The sequence below is a fragment of the Astatotilapia calliptera genome, chromosome 13 (genome assembly GCF_964374335.1).
Source record: "Astatotilapia calliptera chromosome 13, fAstCal68.1, whole genome shotgun sequence".
NCBI classification, from domain to species: Eukaryota; Metazoa; Chordata; class Actinopteri; order Cichliformes; family Cichlidae; genus Astatotilapia; species Astatotilapia calliptera.
Window position 1 is genome coordinate 15,989,575 of NC_137434.1, and position 25,310 is coordinate 16,014,884.

General features: G+C 41.0%; 2 protein-coding genes across 2 annotated transcripts; both read left to right on the plus strand.

Annotated features, from left to right (window-relative positions):
* Positions 1-8,367: 8,367 nt before the first annotated feature.
* Positions 8,368-10,798, plus strand: nkx2.3 (NK2 homeobox 3). Its single transcript, XM_026189377.2, has 2 exons — positions 8,368-9,070; positions 9,835-10,798. Exons 1-2 carry the CDS (start codon positions 8,680-8,682, stop codon positions 10,476-10,478), a joined length of 1,035 nt encoding a protein of 344 aa, XP_026045162.1. The 5' UTR covers positions 8,368-8,679; the 3' UTR covers positions 10,479-10,798.
* Positions 10,799-13,970: 3,172 nt separating this feature from the next.
* On the plus strand, positions 13,971-16,476 carry nkx3.3 (NK3 homeobox 3). Its single transcript, XM_026190393.2, has 2 exons — positions 13,971-14,532; positions 15,160-16,476. Exons 1-2 carry the CDS (start codon positions 14,289-14,291, stop codon positions 15,693-15,695), a joined length of 780 nt encoding a protein of 259 aa, XP_026046178.1. The 5' UTR covers positions 13,971-14,288; the 3' UTR covers positions 15,696-16,476.
* The last annotated feature ends 8,834 nt before the right edge of the window (positions 16,477-25,310 follow it).

A 25,310-nucleotide genomic window follows, 5' to 3' on the forward strand; every position in this document is an offset into this window, starting at 1 on the left:
TTGATAAATGAAGGCCACTCCAGCCTGCTCTCCGGGACCAGGAGGGCGACTTTGTGGGAAGACAAGACTTAGTTATGTTTTCTGTCTGGTATAATAAGAGTGCAGTTGCACGGCTCGACTTTAGTTTTTGTAGTTCAAAAGTTTCGCATTATGACAAATGATGGGTTATAAAAGTTTATGTGGGGTGAAATTAAATACACATATTTGTCTAGTGCTGAAGTGCTGGCTTTGAGTGTTTTCATGCTACTTACATTTTTTTTAAATAAATTATTTTCTTTTTTCTATTTTGTTTAACTGTAAGCCATTTTTAACATATCAAATTAAAAGATTTAAAACATGAACAATACAATCAGATGTTCCCATGCACTGATGGACTGTTATAGTTTAAAATGCTCATTAGAGTACAAAATACAATTTAGCTCCACTTTCTGCATGGACAACATAAAAATCACACTTACATGTCCCGGATAATAATTTGTAATGTGCAATAATTTGCACAAAACATATTTTAAGGAAATATATTTTTAACATTAATTTCTAGATTAGGAATATTTCTCTTATTCACATTAACAAGTGTGCATTTTAGCCTTTTTTGCAAAGGCATCCATACTATATTTGTAACAAGAAGTAACAAGAAGTATTCTGTGACAAACCAGTTATGTTGGTAATCTTATTGTAAGGAGAAGTTATATGTCATTAATTGCTGTTAATGTCTCTGACAGATAAAATAGAGAACACCACACGGACCAAGCCAATGTACTTAAGACTGTGCTTATTATATTCCTATACTATCATTGGCTCAAATGACACCACCAAATCTGAAGCAGCTCACTTATAAACGCACTGACAACTGTCATCCTGCACTAGTTCTTCGTTTTTCTTTGTTTTGCTCCTGCAGCTTTGCTCTTTTTATTCAGTCCCAGGCCCATCTGCCTTGATTTTAGCTGCAGCAGGATATCTTCACTAAGAGGTTCTTACAGATCTCTTGCAAAATATTTGCCCAGCACTAAACAGAAGACAGACAGAGTTGGCAATGGTTATAATGAAACGTAATTGCTATAGATGATTTTCCCCCTCCCAGTACTTAGTGGAGACCACGAAAACAGAACGGGATTAAATACAAGCAGCAGAAATTTATTGTTATCATTAAATCATGTGATAAATATGTACACAGGTGTAAATAGTCTTAAATATATATTGCTATAAGCTGATAATATACTGATATTATTTTTGAATATTGCTTCTGTTCCTACAGTTAACCAGGAAAAAATGCTTTAAAAAAAGTTTGTGGAATCCATTTATTCAAGGCATTCATGCTTTATGACTCAGAGAAGCACTACTATAGACAACCTTTTAGGTGGAGCAGTGGTTTGCTCTGTCTCCTCACATCGAGAAGGACTCTAGATTTGAACTTGCAGAGGCCTTGCTGTGTTTCAGTTTGCATGCTGTCCTTGTGATTTTGTGGGTACAAGAAGCACTGTGGGTGCTCAAGACAATTCCCAAGTATTTGTCTGGATTCTTGCATCCAGAGAAACTGAATCAACGTTCTGCATCACTGTAAGCATTCCTCCTTATACAAATGCATGGCTGTTATATTAATTAAGTGTGAATATGAAGTAATGCTTTTGGATATAAATTTGTCAAATTTATTTTCACAGTCTTCACCTCCTACCCTACCCCTCCTAATAAAATAAAATAAAATAAAATAAGATAATGATAATAACTAGCAACAAAGTCTAACTTCTGATCTTTCAGCCATGGACAAATCATTATTTAAGCCTTTTTATATCTTTGGTTAAGCCTTATGAACCCCTTACAAAAACATTCCTAGCTAAAGTGCTACAGTTAATCCCACACCTTGCTATCACACAACACCCAGTTACTATTTTCCCCAGTGTTTTGTCCCACATGTTGCTAACTTTCCTCACCACTTGGTCCCACCCCCACTCATCTCCTCACTTCACGCTGACAGTAGATGTTTTCATTCTTTCCAACCAGGTGAGGGTGTCTCGTATGTTAGCTATCACTGTCAGCTCTGCAATTATGGGATTTGAGCTCCCTTAGAGCAAGGCTTGGGGGCCTGGGGCGGGGCTCAGTGTGTGCATACAGAGGAGGCCCAGGGCCACGATCTGGGCTGTGATGTGAAGCGTGAGTCAGAGCAGGGAGTGACAGAAGTAGCCTCTAGCAAGACAGTTTCTCCAAAGAGAGTGTGTCACAGCTAGATCGATCAATTACTCAGCCCAACATTCACCTGCACTTTCTCTGCATTTCCCTGAGAAGGAAACACAGAACATTTGTTTTGGCATCCAGCAGAGTAACACAAATATGACAAAAAAGTCAAAGTGTGAATGGGGTTTTGTTTAATCTGATTTTTTTCTCTCTTTAAAATTTTGCATGCAGGTTATCAGCGCTGCTTATAGGAAGCTGACACTAAAACACACAAAGGCATTCAGGCACAAGACAGTCACATTCCAGCTGCGGTATCACAGAAACACAAACAAGAGCGTGTGCGCACACACCGCTGTGCATTCCTAGGGCAAAGTTTCAGCGCCGTTCACATGTTGCTCTGGCCCCGGTGTCTCTGGGTCAGAGAGCTGTGGTGAGTGACCACCTTTTTAGCTTCCCGCCTTGTTTGTTTTCTAAAGACAGTGTCATCAATTCTCTAACAAGGAACTAGACACAGCAACAACAAAGAGCACAGGACCTCCCTGTTGCTCCCTGAGCAGATCAGTGACTGACGGACCGTGCATGCAGTAATAGATATCAGTAATCTCTGTGTCAGACTACATTCCAACCAGGGTGCATGAGCGTTTGTCTGTGCAAGTTTAGGTTGCAAATGTCTTTTGTGCTCCATTTGATATCATGACATAAAATCTCCTTTTTTTGTGTGCATGCAGATTTCTACCCTGCTGACAAAAGATGACAACCTACAACTGGACTCAGTGAACTACCGTAGTATGAGCCACGAATACATCCAAGTGGAACCTTAGTTGAATTGTACTGGAAGATGCAAAATCTCAGACATCTCATGCCTAATATTGCTTTGACGGGGTCTGTATGTTCCACAAGTTCAAATGTATGGAGCCCACAGTTAACAACATGGAGGCAAAAAGTAAACTCACTGACATAAGGGCTACACACCATTGGAAGAAGCCTGACAATTTAAGACTGCATGTGCCACTCACGCAAAATAAAACAACACCTAAGCACTATAGTGAGCATATTTCAGATCGATATGGTGATATATAGTCCTCTTGCACCTGACAATGCAGAAAAGGGCAAACTGCCAGTAGTTAGCTTAACACAACTGCTAGAAACAGATAATAAGATACAGGAAGTCCTATATTTATTTTACATAACATTCTCCTGAAATTTGTCTTAATTAATCAAACATTTCCAAAAATACTGAGGTAAATTAAAACAAACCATTAAAATGCCTTAGCTGTTTTGCTTGAGTATAAGTTGGTATGTATACATTCACATACAGTGAATAAGAAAGTGTACACACGGCAGTATGCAGTCTTGTGAAACATTCAGAGAAACTGCAGACAAACTAGAAAGCTAAATCTCAGACTCTACAGACGTTAATTAGCATGTTAAATGTTAAAGTTCACGACAGTACAATTATGAAAAGACTGAATGTGTATGGCTTATTTGGAAGAGTTTCCTCTTTCTAAAAAAGGACATGGCAGGATGGCTTAGGTTTACAAAGTTGGAGCTTGCGCTCATTGAGTCGACAGTGAACCCCTCTGAATAGCAAAGTATTGTAGAAACAAATGTGAGGCCATCTGTCTAAAAGATAAAGCTTCGCTAAAACTGAGTCATACAACAAGACAGTGATTCCCGGCACAGCAGCAAATCCACAGCAGAATGGATGAAGAAGAAAAAAATAAATCAAGGCGTTGCAATGGCCCAGTCAAAGTCCTGACTTCAACCTGATTGAAATACTATAAAGGGATGTGCATAAATAAATGCCCACATGAACTGAAGCAATAATGTAAAAAAGAGTGGGCCAAAATTCCTTCTTAGCGATGTGAGAGACTGATAAAGTTAAACAGAAAATTATAACTTCGAGTTACTGCTTCTAAAGGTAGCTACTGAATCATTGGGTGTACTTTTTAACAGGACTGCATTTGGACTTTGAAGGAATATTAAAAATGGTTGTGTCTCATTGTTTTTCGCTGATGTGGCCTTCAAGCTGGGTGGAACCTCAAACACAAGGTCTACGTTGTGTTGTTCCACTTGATTGATTTTGTCTTTTTACCAACTCAGGCACTTTGGCTTTATACAAATATGCACGCTAAGACACAAAGACAGGAAGTGGAAGATGTTTTTTAAAAAATTTTTTAACCCAAAGTACTTGCTTTTTTGTCTGGATTAGGTAAAGAGACACAAATATGATAAGTGACAAAGGAAACAAACTTTATCTTTCATGACTTCTAATTATGTTGTATATTTTGAATCCAGATGGGGAGACCAATTCTCCCTTTTGCTAGGAGGTCAAAGTTCAGGGTCAGCTACAGATCTGGGACTCTGTATCTTCATATATGAGGATGAATGCCTGCCAGCGCTGGAGCTTGTAGCAAAGCTGTCTGATTGAAGGCCTGGTCAGCTTTGATCCTAATGGTTAATCTGAGCATCAGCATTGCCAAAACCCGCTGCGTGCTGAAGCTGCATTGTTAGATATTTTATACAGTTAGTATTTACAAAAATGGGACTTTATTGATAACTAGTCAGATATTTGCCAAAACAGTCTGTCACTTTGATAGAAATACCACCGCGGTTGCTGGACAGATGCTAATATTTTCTCTCAAGGATGTTTACCTCTGGAAGCCAGGATGCACGCATACTTTTATTTTATGGTAACATTGTCCTTCCCAAGAGAGCTGTTACTGATTCAGCAAGTTAGAGAGAGTTCCTCCAGCAGCAAGCTGAACTTGATTCAACCTTTTGATAATTTTTAAAAAAAATTTTCACCAGCTCTAGCCAAGTGGGACAGCGTATACAAGCAACTAGAGGCACCTACATCCTCTCATTTGAAAGCCTGCCTCCCCGCACTGTCTTTATCTACATTGACTGCATGGCAGCAGAGAGGATAAGCATATTTAGGTTGCTTGTTTCCTCCCAAACTACATTCCCAACACCGTAGATCATAGATATTACAACCCTTACATCCCCCTCTGTTCGCACTCATATATACAAACACACACCTGCTGGGGCAAGGCCGTCTGGGAGGGAATTACAGCAGCCTAATTTATGAGGCCCAAGGGAGGGCAAAGGGCAGGGGATCCAGACTGGCCTGACCTCACTTCCTCTTTTCATGGTCTCTAAGTTAGAACTGTGATACACAGAACAAGGTGTCAGCTCTCAAACAAATCACCCTCTCACTGTCTTTCAAACAAGACAGCTAATTAGGGTATCTTTTTTCCTAACCTGGTTAACACAATGAGCCCTGAGGGAGTGTTAACTATTATCATAGGCCTGCCTTTGTGGACTATATGGCTCTATCAGAGTCCAAAGTAAGTGGGTGAGAACAGGGTTTTTGCTGAAAAATCTGGCCCGACGCGGGCTCGCCTTTGGCCTCCTCATTTCCTCCAATGAGAAGGTGCTGTCATCCGTCACTCGGTTCCAGGCAGCGGCACAATAGCACAGTCTGGGTCCTGGCTACTGACACCACCACATGGGTTGCTGATAAGACTCACCTTCCGGGACCCAGAAGAACTGAGACATTACTGCCACACAACAGTTTGGTCCACTGCCATTCTTTCTGTTGACCATGAAATTAAAGGAAAACGGAAAGTTAATTATGAGCTACATGAGGCGGACACACTCTGTATCTGCTCTCACAATCTTTTCAAGTTTTTTTTTTCTGTAATGCACAGCCTCATTATTTACATATTGCATGCCCTATATGCAAGATGATGGGGAAAGCGTCACACCCAGTTAAATAATCCTGTTGGACTTGTTGGACATTGGGGAAAACGCACTTGAGCTAATCTATTTTCCTAAAGTAGCAATCTATTGTTGTTATTGGCTGATTAAGAGCACTTTAAGACAAATGGATAGTCACACTTGAGTTCCTCATCACACATACAGGCTGTTGGTAGAGCCTGTTAATAATCACCTCCATTGTAAAAGGATTGTAAGTGCTCTTCTACACAACTCTGTCAAGTCATAATATCAAACCTTCATTCTCTCATAAATAAACAGCTGTTTGCATCAACCAGTCAGACACAAAACCCAGAAGCAGCGATGATAAATGTTGTTATTTCTTCAAACGTCTGGTCTGTGCTCTGTGCACCCTGTATCTCAGTGGTGTACTGTACACCTGCCCCTGCCCTGCTTCAGTATACGTTAGACTGCCAGAAATATGGAGATAAGGAGGGAAACAAGAAGAGACACGTTAAGCGCTGCTTGGCAAAACACTAACTTTGAAGAATTCACCAGAAAGTGAATTGTGCGGAGTGACTGAAATTTGACTCCCACGGAGGCAGAAAGCTGATCGGGGTTTTTTTTAAAGTTATTTTTCAAAATCCATTTAATTTTTTTTAAGGCTTAGGCCTCTGCAGCCTGTATCCGCTCTGACCTCTGCTGTGGACTCGACCTTACCGAGGCTATCAAGACGATTCAGAAATGAAGATGATGTATTGGGGAGTCGCATTCACCAACGAGTCGCTCCTTGACACTCTCTGGGAGTCTGGGTTTTGTTAAAGGCAGGAAACAGACTCTTCCGCTCCGTAAACACGAGTCTTTACTTGGCCACTTTTGGACTGCCGGTGGCACGCGAAGCCCGTGATGATGGTCAGTGGGGGGCTTTAGAGGCCCTGTGCACTCTAGGTCGAAAGCGTGGTGACTCTGCTCGGACCCGTGTATACAAGTAATTGTTTTAACCGCGTAATCTCTTTTGGGGTATTAATAATTTTCTCCTAAACACTTTAAATAAAACAAAACAAAGCAACCCCCCCCCCCCCACACACACACACACACACACAGCTATTACTCATTTATGTCTATGTTTGGTATTTTTAAATTATTGCACTCATTAAAAAGGAATGAGTAAATATTTGGGAAACAAAATGACCAGATTTACTGCCCTTTGGGTTGCTTTACGAGCTTCTATCACGTAAATTCCACCTAACTCGCGCAAACTTCCACTGTGTGGAAATTACTTTTCCTTATTAGTAAATCTTGATAAATTATTTAATGTTTAAATTTGCGTCCAAGCAGCACTAAGTGACCACTATATTTTTTCAGAGTGCACAGAGAGTTACTGTGGCCTAAAAGCTTTTCTTTTTTTCAGACTCAGTTCAGCTCTTGACTTAAACTACTCCACTTAAACCGGCCTTTTTTGAATAGACGTGTATCTCCATGGGAGGGGGTGACGCTATCCATTTCTAAACAGCGCCTTGTTGATGGTGAGCGGATGAGATTATGTGGACATGCTCTTCTTTTCTTTCCACACGGTTTGAGAGCAATGGGTCCTCAAACCCTGGCGCCTGGACCTGGCCAAAGATAGTCGACCAGAAGAGAGGTGTCTCGTTTCAGCACGTTTATCCCTTAAGCACAAAGGTAAATTAAAATGAAAGCTCATTAATTTACCTATTAATATACAATATAATATAATTGTTAATATAATAATTATTATTTTCTTTCCTTGTAGCGCTTGAAGCTGATCATTTATTTATTTATTCATAAAAGGTTTTTGCTTTCCTTTTACCAGTGTCAAGAGGAACTATTATTGTGGCCACATTTTCGTGGCCAAATCATCCTAAAACTTCCACAAATAAATAAGCCATAAATAATTCACAGACAACAATTTAGCACTGAGCATTCTTTATGCCTCTCACGGTTGCCGGATTCATCTCATTTCCCACACTCTCGTTATATGATATTATCAAGGAATTGCCGAGAGGGGAAAAAAAGATGGGCCTAATCTTAAAAATCGCCAAATCTGCGATGTTGAGGGATCGTCCAAGAAATAAGTGAAATTCTTTAAAAATAATACATAAATAATCGAATAAATAAATATTGGTTCCGCCAAGTTAAGTATTTTTGTGGGCTATTTGCATTAAACTACACAACATAATATGCTTTGCCTAATTATTACAATTGTGTGACAGCGTTGATGCAGAAACATTTAAAGCATGAATTAAGAAGTTCCTTACCTTTCAAAATATTTCCCAGTTTCACTGCAGTCGATGGCATCAATATTATTTCATAAATTAGGGATAACTTCCTGACATATGTAGGCTACACCTAAATAGAACAGAGAGGGAAAGGGGGAGGAAGAGTGCGAGAGAGAGAGGGAGAGAGAGAGAGAGAGAGAGAGAGAGGGAGACCCTACCAATCCCTCCCCCGCTTCAGGACGTCACTGAGAGGGAGAGGACAGCATCTTGGCTGACCCTCTCTCGCTAGATAACTGAATTCAGCCAACCAAACGGGATCGATCTTTCTCTTTCTCTCTCACCCATCCAGCCACAGACGCATATGCAACTAAGAGGGATGTCACAGCTGAGAGAAAATCAGTTGTCTTCGGTGTGTATGCAAAAACAACAGAGCGCGGCCGTTCCTCTGGTTTACGCACGCCTAATTTTCTTCTTTTGCGCGTCCGGAGGCGAATCGGTCCCGTTCTTGGACTGCTGATCGGTATATTTTGCCATCTCTTTCTTGGTGGTAATAATGATTCCTAGTCCGGTCATAGGTTCGTCCTCCACGCCTTTTTCCGTGAAGGACATTCTGAAGTTAGAGCTCCAACAACAGTCTCAGCAGCACCAGCTACAGCTGATCTCCTGCTTCGGTCTCTCTGGTGCGCTCTCACAGCCTGGAGCTCTATCGAACAAATCCTTCCGTTCTCACTCGCCGCCCTCCTGCATGCTGGCGGGCAGAGACACCCCAAGCCCCATCAGCTCCTGCCTGTCGGAGAGCGAGGAGAGGATGGCGTACCTCAACTCACTGAATGTGCAAGACCGACTGACGGACTCCGGTATCCACGTGGAGGTGTTCGGCAACCTGGGGCAAACCCACTCTGCAGACCTCCGGCCGGAGACAGAGCAGGACGAGCATGACGGCAGTGAGTACACAGTCTACTGAAGCGAGTTACTCTGAGGGTGTTAATTGTATAAAAATGCACATGGACGAAAATGCCAAAGGAGAAAATCAAATCATAAAATCTGAATTAAAGTTTCCTACGAGACAAAAAAAAAAGGCTCATCAAATCTGACATTGATACATTTGATGAGCAGTTTCTGGAGAAACGTTTTCCGATTTCTGTTTAAATTATTATAAATTGATCGCCTAACACGGACAACAAGAAAATAGGCCCCTGGTTAATAATATACATAATATATATTTTCATAATAGGACCAAACAATGGACGGCAAAGAACAACAACAACAACAAAAAGATTATTATTTCATACAATTCATTAGCTGCCAGCTAACTGAGTAAGACTGGCAGAGATTAAAGTGTTTACATTTGCAAGCTGCTAATTTATGTTTGCTGAATATATTAAACTGATGATCCAAATTGTCACGCATTTAAAAAGACGTAGACACTTCCAGAAACACAAGACAGAAACTATATTTAGCCTCATCTGATTTGAATGTATCAACATTCACGTTTAGTTAATGTTCGTATATAACATGACGTCATTATTAGTATGCCTCCCTAATTTTATTTTTCAATACATTTTACTAGCAATTTTCAATTAGGCCACTTCCAATACACTTGTACAATAAATAATAAGAATAAGAATTAAATTTGTAATAAATATATACTTGAAAATAATCAAGATGCTAGCTCTGATGTGTAATTGAACATGGTTTCTCCATGCAGAGAGCTGCGGTGTCATGCCGGGTGAGTGTGAGGATCCAGACTCGGAGAAGCCGGCCACCAAGCAGCAGAGGACCAGACGGAAACCTCGCGTCCTCTTTTCCCAGGCTCAGGTGTTTGAGTTGGAGCGGCGCTTCAAGCAGCAGCGTTACCTGTCCGCCCCGGAGAGAGAGCATCTGGCCAGCTCCCTTAAGCTCACCTCTACCCAGGTCAAGATCTGGTTCCAGAACAGGAGGTACAAATGCAAGAGGCAGCGGCAGGACAAGACCCTGGAGATTGCGGGTCATCATCACCACCATCACCACCCACCACCGCCTCCAAGGAGGGTGGCTGTGCCGGTTCTCGTCCGAGACGGGAGGCCTTGTCTCGCTGGATCTCAGAACTATAATCCCCCTTACACAGTCGGAGCTCCCAATCCGTACAGCTACAACGGCTATCCAGCCTACAGCTATAACAACTCGGTGTATAGCAACACTTACTCTTGTACTTATTCTAGTTTCCCTTCTCTCCCGCCCAGCAACGCCTCTGCCAATGCTTTCATGAATATGAATTTGGGGAACATTAGCGGACAGACGCAAAGCCAGGCTCCCCAAGGACCAAGTGTCACACCCTGCCAAGGAGCTCTGCAGGGCATCCGGGCATGGTAGCGCGGTCTTTGCGCACAATCAGAAGCCTGTCTTGATGGATAGACTCGAGCATGTAAACATCTTCAACTAATGCCGTGAAAACCACAATTTCAAATTCCGTAACACATTACAGAGCGCAGGGGTCAGTTTGTTCTAACTCCACAGGCATATGAAGAAAAATTGACTATTATAATTATAAAAAATTTTTCCCCCTCTGAGCCACGTGTTTAGAAAACTTAGTGAAGTTGTTGTGTTATGTTTGACGGATTAGCCAAAACTATCCGTAATGGTTCAAAACTGATGTATTGTGCTTAAAAAATAAAGGAAAATCCCGTGTAAAATTTCGGTTACGCAAAGACCTATAGATTTCATTAAGAAAGTGAAGTCTTTCATGAATTTTATTTGGATGCATAAAGTTGCAAGAAATTAACATGGATCACAAATGCAGGACAATTTAGTATTATTTCTATTAAGATCTCCCCCCTCTTTTTTAAAATTTGTGTGACTTGGGTTTAACCTTAAGGCTTTGTTTTTTCACTCCAAAACTAAGTGAGTGACACTGAAAGCCAATGAACTGATTTAAAAAAAGAGGCGCTCAAATAAGGCTGTTTCTAGGCTCGAGTTAAAAACCACAAAACGATGCAAGTTATCAGCGATCGTGGAATTAAAGAGCATAATAACTGTCATGGCACGACTGATTGAAGTGGAGTGTGCTTTGTGTGTGAATCTGTGCGTGTATCTGTTCTTTTTCTTCTTCTTTTTTAATGATGTTGACTGAGGTCTATTCCAACATTTCTTATCGTCTGAAATCTTTTCTCAAGCCAAGAAAACGTTTTTTTTTCTTGTGTGAGAAAGCTTGCGCTAGACTTCGGCTTGAGACAAGAACCAGAAACAGAGAGAATTTAAAGGCGAGCTAATGTCCGGTCAGGATTCAGAGATGGACATTAACCAGACGGCCAGCATCCCCGGACCCACAGAGCATAAAAACGAGAAGAACATTGGATGATAAATACTCTTACGACTCCTCTTCTTTTGCTAAATAATAATAATAATAATAATAATAATAATAATAATAATAATAATAATAATAATAATAATAATAATAATAGATTACCTAAAGCTGTGTCACATTTATAATTACAATAATGTCATAATTACATAATAAATACTGATCTGCACTCGCTCACAGTGAGGCAAACCCAGACCACATATATACTCTTTCTTCAACTCTCTCTAACACACACACACACACACACACACACACACACACACACACACACACACACACACACACACACACACACACACACACACACACTTCGTTGTTTAGCGATGGACTTAAGCAAAGCCTTTACCCACCAGGCACGCCGAATACCCTGACGCTATTAATGGAGATAAATGGCAAAGTAAACAGCGTGTTTGTCTCCCTTGATAGCTTCACTGGCCACTTCCCTCGGCTACTGCACTGCCGGTAGGACATACCTGGTGTCAGCTCTAAGTGCTGCAGAGTCACTAGTGTAAATAGAGCTGGCGACAGGACGGCGATGCCTGAGGACGCGGCTTGGCCACGGGTTCTCTGACAGACACTGCCGCGATCGCTATCTTCTGCTTCCAAAGATAGCAGCTCAGCGGCTCATCGCTGCGCTGTATAGGCGTGGAGTTTCCTAAAACAAAGTGTCTAGAGGCAGACACGCAAGGAGCTCACAATAGAACCGAGGCCCAAATATAGAGAAGGAAAGAAAGCGGGAATAAAAGCTCTATCATTGGGTTTCATTCTGGCTGCACCCTGTCAGCTGTGCTAGGACATGTTTTCACTATTACCAAGTATACTGGAACCAAGAATACTGGAACGTTAATATTCGGTTTAGCGTAAAACAATAATAAGTCGTCAAAATTCCGCGTGACTTGATTGGCTTTTATCTGATATAGTATTAAATATTAAAAAAGAAAAAAGAAAAAAAGAAAAGGTTTTGACTGAAAAAGCCAGTTGATCACAAGTCCACAAAAGTTCAAACGTTATACTCTTTCTGTGTGAGCACAACAGTAAACTAAATCTTTCCTCACAAACCAAATCTCATCAAAAATATCTCTTTTGGTAGAACATATGCACTTGCAGAATTTCACGCTTAACGCTCCTCACTGGACAAAGGCAAGTAGGGTCGAGGTTTTATTTAGACACGTGTAATGACGTGTGAGACTCCATAATTATAATCAACATGACGCCATTGATTTCAAACCGTTTTTGCAAAATGAATAATAAACTGCATTCCGAAGCTGATTTGCAGGATTCAGATGTTCTATTTTGAAACTGACATGTTGTGGTTTGGACACAGGAAACTGCGCTAAAATTTAAATTTATCCCTCCCAGGCACTTAAAAACACCCTGGAGGGTGATCTGGCTTTGAGGTACAAAGGGAGATTTTACTGCAATTACTAGAAACAAAAAACATGGAGGAAGCAGCTCGCCGCATCTGTCAGTACATCTCCTCACCTGAAAGGTAGATTGTGTAATCCTGGTCTTTATGGGAGTGCGTATGTGCATGTGCGTAGCTGTCGTCTTTTATTTTCACTCACGTGTAACTGCGAAGACCAAGAATCCTGTCCACATGGCGGCGCTAGACACCTGTTCGAGCAACAAGGCAGAACCAGCAGACGTCCATCTTCACACTGGACTTAAGATGTGTTTTATTATAAAATATTTAAACATGCAGGTCTTTAGGATTCAAATTGTGCACAATTTTACCAGTCACATAATTCACAATGATAAAAAATGGACATTTAGTTTAATTAAAACTAAATAATAGATGGAAGAAGCCCTGCGACAGACTGGCGACCTGTCCAGGGTGTACCCTCTCGCCCTATGACAGCTGGGATTGGCTCCAGCCCCCCCCCCCCCCCCCCCCCCCCCCCCTCCGCGATCCTGAAAAGGATAAGCGGTAGCGAATGGATGGATGAATGGATGAATGGATAGATGGAAGATTTTTTTAAAAATCAAACTAGTCCTTTTTGGATTAGTTTAGACTCAAGTGGAAAGTAAACTTGAATTTTCAAAAGAGTTATTTATGGTTTTTAAATGCAAATTCCTGCATTGTGAAATGCTTTAAAACCAAACTCACAGGTGAAAACCAGAACTGAGCAGCATTTTTACGCACGCTTAGTGAACGTAAACCGTTGGGTTTTCACACATGTACATGACATCTGATAGTTGGTAAACCTAAAGGAAGCAGCCTAAAGAAGAAGAAGAAGAAGAAGAAGAAGAGAAAGAAGAGGAGAAGAAGAAGCTGTTAAGCAAACAAAGCAGCTCTGTGCGTAAAAATAACTGAAAACATTTTCCAATGGGTCTGATTCATGTTTAGTATCAGATAGCATGTTAAGAATAACCAGAAGGTTCTACTTATTTTCTTTGGCTCTTACAGATTAAACTAGATTGATTTTACTTTTTTTTAAAAAAAAAATCACAGTACTAATACCGAGAGCTAAAGAAAATAAAACCATGTAGCTTTGGGAATCAATGTCCTTCGTCCTTCACTGACACTGAGCAAAGAGGCCAGCGTTAAAGCTGGGCGGTGCGAAGGAGGGACCAGCAGGCACAGATAACATCCTATCACAACTTAACTGGAGCTGCAGTTGAAATACTGCTTGACAGTCTTGACAGATCCTGATATAGGCTGCTCATTAGCACATTAGACTGTTCGCCGCAATTAAATTACAACGCGCAAAAGAGCGAATCAGTAGTGAGGGCTTGTTTTTGCTTTCCAGTGGCGGATTTCTTGATGCCTCCCAAGAAATCGCGCGCGAGAGTGAGGAAATACCCGTGCTCTTATCTGAATTATGACATTAAGTTTTTCATCCTTTTCCATCAAAGACATCCTCACCGGACTCGATGCCAACGGCAAGCCGGGAACCGCGGGGGAGTTCTGCGAAACAAAGGCGAACAACACACGCACCGGCTATGGTGGCAGGGATGGCAACCAGGTCTACCCGGAGACACTTCCCACACATCCCCGCGTTATAAGCGCCCAATCGGAGGTTTCTACAGAGGAGGACACAGGAGAAGAGTCAGAGCTCATAGAAGGTGGGGTTTTTTTTAACATCTGTAAAGAGTATCGGGAAAAAAATCTTAAACTGGTGTGTAGGCGTTCTCATCTAAATTATATTGCACAAAGCATCATGTTGAAGGAACATAAACATTCATCACAAAACTCGAATGTGTTTCACGCCATAATCACTTTATCGAGTTATTTATTTTGCGTAAGAAACCGTTTTCACAATAGAAAAAAATCCCGTTACCGTGTGTTTAAATTGAAGAACTGTGTATTATTTCCCCCATAAAAATACATCGATGTGTAATTTAACTAACTACAGTGTAATTATTACTGTCTCAAGAATTTGTATCTATTTATTCATGCCCCATGTGACTTTTTTGTGCGTAAAGAGCACATCGCTTGTGGGAAAATAAAAACTATAACGCTGCGTCGTGGAAATCTGTGGGATTTGTTTAAACTTGTTCAAAGTATTTATTCAGGTACATCCCTTAACTTTAATATCATGACAGAAATACAATAGAAAACTGTCATATTGGCCAGCATCAGCACCTTGTTGGAATGACCTATCAGCAAAAAACAGGGGCCTTGTGCTTTATCACCCTGACGTACAGAAGCAGCACATTTACTTGTGTTCACGGATTTATATTTTATTTCAGTCGCTGCAGATGACCAGGAGCAGTGTGAGGAGCAGGGCGAACAGCAGAAAAGACTGCAGTGCGAGAGTGCAGAGGAGGAGGGATGTAACCGCGGCGGGGAGACCTCCAGCTGTTCGCCGGACGCGCAGCAGTGCAGGCCCAGTGCAAAGAAGCGCACCAGGTCGGCCTTCTCTCACGCTCAAGTCCACGAGCTGGAGCGCCGTTTTAGCAATCAAAGGTACCTTTCTGGTCCCGAACGGGCCGATCTGGCAGGAGCCTTGAAGCTTACAGAGACCCAGGTGAAAATCTGGTTCCAGAACCGGAGATATAAAACCAAACGTCGCCAGATGGCGACCGAAATGGTCGTATGCAGCTCCCCAAAGAAAGTGGCTGTAAAAGTTCTGGTGCGGGACGATCAAAAGCAATACCACCAGGGGATTGGAGTACATATCCCCATGACTGTGCCACTGTACCGGGGCTATCAGTACTACCCGTACCTGCACTACTACTACCACCAACCCTGGAACATGGACATGTTTTGTGGAGGGATGCTTTGAGGCTCCGAAGCAAAGAAGCAGAACTGTTTTCAACAAGTGTCGCTTCAAATGCAAGCGTTCTGCTCTTTAGGAGGTTTCTGCTGACTCGATGGATTTTACGATGTAATTGGACATTTTATACAGAAAATCCTCCATTTTTAAATCGGAATAAGTAATGTAGTTTAATATTTTGTCAGTTTCATATTGTGTAACTATTTGCAAGTTAGAAAAAAAAACATTTTAAAGGGAAATACTACTGATTTCTTCAAACCTCTTATGTGACAGGTATATCTTTGGCCAGGATCATGACTTTTAAATATTTCTTTTAACTTTTTAAAAAGTGATTTTATGAATTATATTTCAAAACTTTCAAAAGTAAAAAAAATAATAATATTATTAACTACAATGTTATATTTCAACCTTTTCTTGTGGGATTAATAAAAGAAAAGAAAAGAAATACAACAAAGCAAATCATTTTCATTGTGTTGACGGTGGAAATCATCATGAAAGTTTGAACTTATTCAAATAATATAGGAGAAATTATTTCTCTCACGACCCTAAAAGTTTTCTTTACTCTGAGTTCTTCTTTCTGTTCATAAAAAAAAAACATTATGTTTGCAACAGATTTGTAGATCACCCCTTTCTCCATGATGCACCATCTCAAATACTCCATGTTTTTATATCAAGATTTTTATTCGGGGTTTTTATAATCAAATCAAGGTCACAACAGTGATAAATATAAGAACTGTGTTTTTTAATATCTATATAAGGATATGGATGAAAATAAAATATAAATAATGTAGGTTCTGTTGTCATATTTAACCTCATACCTATACTACGGTGTCAGATGGTGCACAATATCTTAAATGCAATTTAGAAATTTGATGGGGTCATCTCTGCAGTGTCTTAAAATGAAGTGCTGACTGGGTTTCTCACAAGTTCATAGGATGATATATATGTTGTTTTTTTCTTCTTCCCCCATGACTGCCAGCAACAGCTCATTGTGAGCGACCAGACGGAGCAGAAAGGAATCTGGAAGTTATACAAACCCAACAAGAGAAAGTAGCTTATCTTGATGTGTGAGAAGCTTGACCGAGGCCTCTGACACTTTTAGTGGGCATTTATTTTATTTATGGGACACCTTTATTGATCGTGAAACTTAACATTAACACCTGCAAGAAGACATTCTTCTTTTGCACGGTACTAAAGCAACAGATTAGAAAGCAATAAGGCTTCTTCACACGAATGTACTTCTAACATTCTGTATCTCACACGGACAGAGTTTATGCTTTTAAAGTGTCTGTTTGGAAATGGGTGTTCATCTAGTTGGCTGACTTCCTCCTCTAACATTTCAGCATTGCACAAACCTTTACGTGATATTAGGAAGAAGAATCTTTGCTGTTGTTTTATACAAAAATTGTGGGGGGGGGGTTTCTTAATCCTTCTGCATAGGTGTGCTCTCTACTATGTGCTGCACTAGTCAGAGATGGTTAATAGACCGTGGAGATGTTGCACCACGGAGCCAGGCTGCACAAGACAGTGCACATTAATCATGCTTTACTGAAAAGACTACACCCTCATCATCACTCTCAAGGAACGGCACAGTGATCAGACGCCATAGGAAAAAATGTAATTCCTATACAAGGGGACCAGCATTTTAGTTTGGTTTTTAACTGATTGCATTTACCATCCAGAGGGAGTTAACATCTAGGCCTGTGTTTTATCAAAGGAGCTTGCAGATGGTGGAGAAAGGATGGTCAGATAAAATAATTTATCTTCCCCCAGGAATAATATTTAAAAAAGATACAGTTTATGTAACATGTTTACTGATCCCCTTGACACTGCAGGGTTACAAAAGGTTTGCAAGGTCTAAAAAGCACTGCAGTGTCCTGTCTTTATAATCCCAAACAATATTATCATTACAGTACTACAACATTAAAGAGACATCAAAGAACTGGGATGTAACAGTGCTTCAGCTTCCCTTTTCCCAACGCAGGCAGCTTTGGCAGAGATGATCACCTTTTGCTGCACTCTGGCTCCAGCCCAAACCCCATCTATCTCTTGTATCAAAACAGCACTTCAGACTACAGTAAGTGGTTGGCACTGTGCGCAGCAGGTTTCAGGGTGGGAGGAAAAACACATCTTCTTTTCGATGTCTAACCATAATTCACAGATAAATTATTTTCATTTGCGCACACTTGCTTTTAAAGACTTAAAAAAAACAACACTTTTCAGCAGAAAAGGTCAGGGTGTAACACTGTTGCGCCACGGTACGCCACTTTCTATGTGCTCTGATTATTCACATTGTGCTGGTAAATAGTTGGTCTAGTCAGAGCTTTCTACCGTGACAAGATAAGAGTTTTTCTTTTCCTGCACCTATTCTGTGATGCGTCACACTCGTGTAAATTTCCACCCACAGACAACAAAACAGGCACGGTGAAAGGAGACTGCGACAAAGGATAAGTTTAAGGTTTTAACACCAGTTAAAACTCATTCACAGGTGAGCTTCAGCTAAAAGGTCAATTTACCTTACTTTACATTATGACATTGTCTCCATCAAAGACACTGCTGAGCTGCTGGGAGCTGTACCTACCATTCATACAACAAAGTTCAAGGTGCCCCCCCTAAAAAAAAAAAAGGGAAAAAAAGAGCACAAGCAGTCAGACATCACAGAGGTTAGAGAACCAGTCAGGGGTTTATCCACAATATGTAAACTGCCCTATATGATTGCAAAGCTAAAAGTAAACACATGCACCATCTCTATTTGCATTGTAAAAGCAGCATGTAAATGATATACTATATTAAGAAGGTTAGGTCAGTGTTGGGTCAACCTGGTAATGTTATTTGCACCCGATTAACTTTAAAAAAAAAACAAACAATGGAAAAGATCACCAATGGAAATAAAATGCCAATGTTCATGTCCCCTCAGAATGGACTTCAATTACTGGATTGACCTTGGCCCTTACTAGTTTTATCAGGTCAGTTCAGTGGTTCTGTATTTGGTGAGATTACATCCATGCACTGTAGTAATTATCAAAATATCGTTTGTTTGTTTGTTTTTTCATGGAAATGGACTGCCTGAGCTGCATTTCACCATATTTAATCTGTAACCTAAGATGCTTGTCTTTGAATCGTGCCAAGAGGAAAGCCATGCAGGCACAGGGAGAACATGCAAACATGCAAAAAGGTGTGAGAGTGCTAACCACTGCATCACCATGGTGAACATAATTCCGAGCATGGATTTAGCTCGGTGCCATATCATAACAACAATACCAGCATAAATTTTTATGTGGTATAAAAATGCCATGTCATGATATCATTGGTATTGTACTGCCATGTCCTAGTGCACGCAACACTGAGATAAGCCCAGGCATGTCTGAGAGCAGGAGCCGTATGTCACCACCATTAATGATTTATTACCCAAAAAGGAAGCTGCTTCAGCAAATTCTAACAAAGCACAGAATTCTGAAAAGCATAGGAAAAAAAATCTCCTGCTAAAGGTGGACAAAACAAATATGTTTCATCAAAAAACAGGGCTGAGAATGACCAGGCTATGAAAAAGGACAAAATTACTGGTAATGGTTACACCATGGAAAACCAGAGCTTTAAGCAGCTGGTTAAAAAACGTAACCCAAGATACAAGATGCAAGGTAGAAAATATTTTTCGGTTTTATGACAATATTGTGCAGCTCCTGAAGAGTTGCAAGGTTCAGTTGATTTATTATTTAGTTATTGTTAAACTAAAGTGTTGTACGGTTATTTCATACTTTTTACTTCAAATTCCCAGAGAAAACACTTACCTAGGCTAGTTTTGTGCTCACAGTTGACTAATACCGTGTCCCTGGATATAATTCTGTGTTATTATTATTGCACTGCAATGCTGCTTCTGCTGCTGGCACTTATTTCAGCAGATTTGCACTTAACATAGGAAGTGTCATCTGTGACAGTAGCTGTGGTAATGCTAAATGGCATCAGGACTGTGGATGCTTTAACTGGATTTGGAGATCTACAACTGAAGCTGCTCACAGTCTTTGTGATACTTTTGGAGCATTTTAAGGCTTTTACTGCAAACAATGTAGTACATTAAGTTAATTTCTAGTAATATGTTAATTAGTAGTTTTTATGTGAATTAATTTCCAGGTGTCTGAATGTGTGTAGTGACCCATGCAAAAATCTTACCCTGAGCATATTAATAATACTTAAACTACTACTGTAGCTGATTCCCATTTTTATATACAGTCTATTATAGCAACATACATCAGTGTTTTAAACACAAAGCCTTGCTTGAGTGGCGCAACTGGCGTCTCATTTTAGCATTTTTCACATAAAATGCAATGATTTCCTAAAGGACAATCCCACTGCTCTTATTTTGAGTGTTCACTTATTATTAACCAGCTACCCCGAGCCCTCGCTATCTTGTGTTTTTCCTACCAGCCTGTGTGCTATCGAGGAGCTCTTCCATGTCATTCATCTGTTTCTTCAGAGAGGATCTGGTGTCGACTCTGCAGTTGGTGTTGGCAGCTGGTGTCGGTAGTCCTTGTTCTGCTCTGGAGAGGCTTTTCAGTTCATTTGTTTATGTAGCACCAATTCACAACAACAGACACCTCAAAGCCCTTAATGCTGCGAGTTAAAGACCATAAATTATTAGAGCAAAAACCCCAACAGTCTGATGATCCCCTATGAGAAAACACAAGGTGACAGTGGGAAGGTAAAACTCCCGTTTAATAGAAAAAACAAAGAAAACCTTTGGCAGAACAAGACTCCTGTTGACTGAATATTTGCATATTCTGATCTAAACAGATCTATACAGAGGTATATGATGGCAGCCATTGGTAACATCACATTGGTTATCCAATGCAAGCATCCTAGATCTCATAATTGTAATACAATACTGAAACTGGATGAGATGAGCAAGGGCTAGATCTGGCTAAGATACCGAGGAACCCAGTGCACTTACATGGTAGAGACTTGTCAGCAGTTCAAGAGGGAAGAGTTGAAGTTCATCTGTGGGATAAGATAATCACTGGAAAAGCAGCTGGTTACACTGCACGGTTATTTCTTTTAAATTATCTGATGGAGTAAATATAGAGATCTCTGCAAGGATTTTAACCCCCATTCCAGACGATTGTGGCCTAAGTAGCAATTAGTACATGCTTTACTAAGATAACCATAACATAGGCATCGCTTACTCAGTATCACTTTAAACACCGTCATTGACAGAATGTGCAATTGACACCCATGAGTTTACCCAACAGGTAGCATCAAATTAAGAATTTTTTGATCACCGTCAGCTATTGAGCTTCATAACTGTCATTATGGCATCTGTAAAACACAACTCATTACATTAATGACTCCTTTTACTGCTCCACTTCTAAAATTATACACTGGGGAGTTAAAAAAAAAACTTTCTCGGCACTCCTTTGTCATTATCTGATAGCTCCTTGATTCGTAACCATCGTACCAGCTTCACTATTATCACCAAAGTTCAACAATTGTTTAGAAGTGCTTGCCACCGTTTTCTGGGTAGGTCAGATGTTCTGTGGATAAGAAATTCAAACTCGTTCCAGGTACAAAACCGGAAACAACAGCTCTTATCCGTTCTTTATTATCACTGCAGTGAATCACTCTAAGGTCACATCCTTTATCACTTCTTTAAGAGCATTTGTGCCCGGGAATGTGCTCCAGCCAGTAGTCCACTGAGCTATGAAACATTACTCTAAATGCGATGCTTAAGTATATAAACATTTTGAGCTGTGCTTTGTTTTTGTGTCTCCTCGCGAGCACGTCCGGAGACGGCAGAGAGAGAGTGAAAGAAAGGGAAGAGACGACCAGACAGCGGTGCAGAAGAACGTGTTTGTCCGCCTCTTTGAACAATCACTCGCACCAGCTCCCACAACTTAACAGAGTATTAATAGCAGATTTAAATAACACTTAATAATGGCAGTGGAAACAGGTAATTACCTGCTGTCTTTTATGTTGCAGAGGAATGCCTTGAGGGTGGGGCTGCCTCTGTAGTGTGCAACACAGGAATGGCAGTCCTCACATAATCCATGCTAGGCTGCGTTTTTAAGATACAGATCTATTGACAGAGCATTCTCACAAGGCCCCTGAGCAGCAATTATGCATGCATTTCCGATGCGCCTATTGCAATAGGAATTATTTTCTTAAGGGCCTTGTTGATTTAACAATACCACGGTCACATAACGGCTGTTGGCACCGAGACTTCTCGGTGAAATGAACGGATTTAGAGCTCACGCCACACTGAGACTGGGAGAGGCTGCCCTCTCACGAGTGTGCCAGTTGTTGATTGTACTGTCAGAGACACCCAAATGTCTTTTTCTGCTTTGGGAAGAAAATGGAGCAGCAGTGAGGTGCTGTTAATGCGCTGCCCCCCCCCCCCCCCCCCCAAGGAGGCACAGGCCAGGACTCAGGAAAGAGAGGGGTCATGGTTAATCCCCAAGTATAAAGACAGATCTGCTTCCCTTTGACCTGGTCTCTGTCTTTCTCTTCCTCTCTCTTTCTCTCTTACACACACACACACACACACACACACACACACACACACACACACACACACACACACACAGCAAATAATCCCACCCAGAGGACTCCTCAGGCTTGTCCCAGAAACTATTAGCAGATAGCATCAGTGCAAGTAGGAATGTAAACATTTACAGTAAAGCCAAAAGACATCAGCTACCCCAGGGGAAGGCCCATCCATCATAGGGCAACCACATCAGCACTCACAGGCCTCGTGGTTTCAAAAGGAATTAGATATGACACCTTTCTGCACAATTTGAGCAGATTCCACATAATCAGTCCTCATTGTTCCTCTGGCATACTGGTAAATTCGTTATGTTACGTGATCACGCAGCAACGTAAGAAAGTGAGATGTTTTGATGCATGCTCAATCATCCAGGTAAGACAATCCCAAAAACTTGATTCTGTTCGAATCGCTACGTCCAGATGAACAGAATCCACTTTTTGGGAAGAAGGTGGCATGTTTTGTTTTTCTTACCAATGTTTGGCATTTTATGAAAATGTGCTCTCTTTTTTTGTTTCATTTTATCAGGGATATTTTGTGTGTTAGGAAATGTAGTTACCCCACCGCTGTGTTTGTATGAGTGGGGACAGAGGTCATGGCAAGGATTAGAAAGGATACAGAGATGAGCCCACCCAGATCTTATAAAGAGCAGGGCCATATTTAAGGAAGTAGGTCTAGTCTTTATTGTTTGTGTGTGTTTCTACATGTATGTGTGTGTGTGTTTGTGTGTGCTGTGTCCATTAGGAACAGACACAGATAGCTCAGGGATGAGGGTCTGAGAGTTAAGTAGGAGTGCAAAGGTAAAGCTTGTGAGAAAGCAAGTACCATAAATGGATTTGCCCCTCAGCACCTCTCAGTTGCATTTATGTTTCTATGAACAGATTATATATGTATTGTTTAATGTATTTAGATATGAAGTGCTATTACATATGATGAGTAACAAATAATAAAACAGATAAAAATCATTTTGGAATATTAGCCTGAACATGCAGAAACCACAGCTGTCTCTAAATAAGTCTCTGCAGAAACAGCATGTCTGCCAGCTGTTGATAGCGAGTATGTGTTGAGCCCTTCTGTCCATAGATGGACAGGAAGTCTTTCAAGCTGCAACATTTCCTTCCTTTGACTCCTCTCCGCTCTCATGTCTCCCACGCACATGCTCAGACACACAGCAACTCCTCCAGAGCCAGCCAGAAGAATCCAAATGTTTTAATTAGCGGTGATAAGCAGAGACAAGCAAAGCATTGAACAGCTCTGACACACACATACACAGTCGTCTCCTATCAGCGAGTTGATAAAGGAGCTACTCGGGCTCCACTTATGGGCTCTCAAGCTTCCCTCCTCCTCCACTTCCTGGTCTACACCTCCAGGTTGTTAAAGTTTTGAGGGGCCAGGTGTCATCCCTTAGATATCATATGCCTACTTCCCAACAAACACCAACGAATGCAACGTGAATTAGGCAGATCCTGCCTGGAGCTGTTTGCCAGAGAGTGAGAAAAGAAAAAAACATTTTTGGACATGAGCTGAGATAAAATTTATGATTGTCACCTGTCCTGTAACAATATCTTCCAAGTACAACACCACAAATCAAAAAAAGAAAACTATAAAATGACAATAGCTGTCACTGGAGTTGTTTTAGACAAGAGTGTGAATAAAACTTTTGAAATGGTTTGAGAGCTTCCTGTGAATAAATGAATAGCTTGTAGTTTTTGCCAGACCAGTTTGTGCTGACTAGAGCTTGAAGGCATAACAGTTAAGCTTATTTGACAGGAAGCAAAAGCAGCTTTCTTTTCAAGATCAAGTTCAAAGGGCAAGAGCGTTGTTTCTCCCTGTGTCCCTGACTGCACCTGTGTTGCTTACACACACACACACACACACACACACACACACACACACACACACGCACACACACGCATGCACATGCAAGGAATATTGTCCACGTTATTTTCCTTCCGCTGACAGACAAATTCAGTTTTGGTCTAAGTTTGCAAGCATTAGCTGTTGCACATCTGTTGTGCAGCGGAAATTTTTAATTGTGCAGGTGTTTTTCCAAAATGTTTCCGAGATGGTTTTATGACCTCGACTACCTTTTATTCACAGAATTTGTCACAACATTCAAGGCAGAAGGAAGGTCTGAGGAGAAAGAGTGCTGGACACCTGCAGTGATCTGTAACAATGCTGCAGTTCATCAGACCCTGCCAAGGCTTCACTCCCAAAGGCCCAAGGGTTTGCGTGTGCACGTGTGTGTGCATGTGTTTGTGCGTGCATGCGTGCGTGTATGGCCTTTGCTTTGATCATGACAGAAGCATGGCAAAGTAAGTTTTTAATTGGTGGATTCCTCCTGAGGCAAAAAATACATTTCCATCTTTAAACAAAGAACCGTTCCACAGAGCATCGTTAGGTCTTTTATAGGCCATTGAATTCATTTTTTTTAAAATAACACATCTTGGCTTTGTTGCTCATTTTAAAATATCAGCTTCCATGTTGTAGGAGGATTACCCGCCTCTCCTTATTCTGGCCCATTAGCACTGGCATTTTACTATACTGTAAACACTTGGCTTTATCAAGGAGCTTTGTATTCAGTGCAAGTCTTGCATGTTGTTCTTTTATTGCACGACAAGTGAAAAGGATCCCGTTTCAAACTAACACGCACGCCAAAGCCGCCCACAACATCGCCCCATTGCTTGTGTCTTTACATCCCTGAGTATGAATGCTCAGAATCAAAACAGCTGGTGTGTCTTTCTCTCCAACCTTCTCCCACAGAGTTGCAGAGTTACTATGTGTGAGCATGTGTAAGCATTTTATTGCGTTTCACTGATCATCTTGTATCCTTGCAGTGGTGGGAAAATGTTTCCTCCCCTACTTGTTCTCTTAAGTGATGACAGGAGCTGTGTCTCCCCCATATCACAATTCTTCATAGCTCACACACACACACACACACACACACACACACACACACACACACACACACACACACACACACACACACACACACACACACATGCTATGGGAGACATTCAAGTCACAACTGGCACAGCAAGTTGGTGATCTGTGAGCTATTTTAGTTGATATTTTGTTTGTTTGTGCTTCAT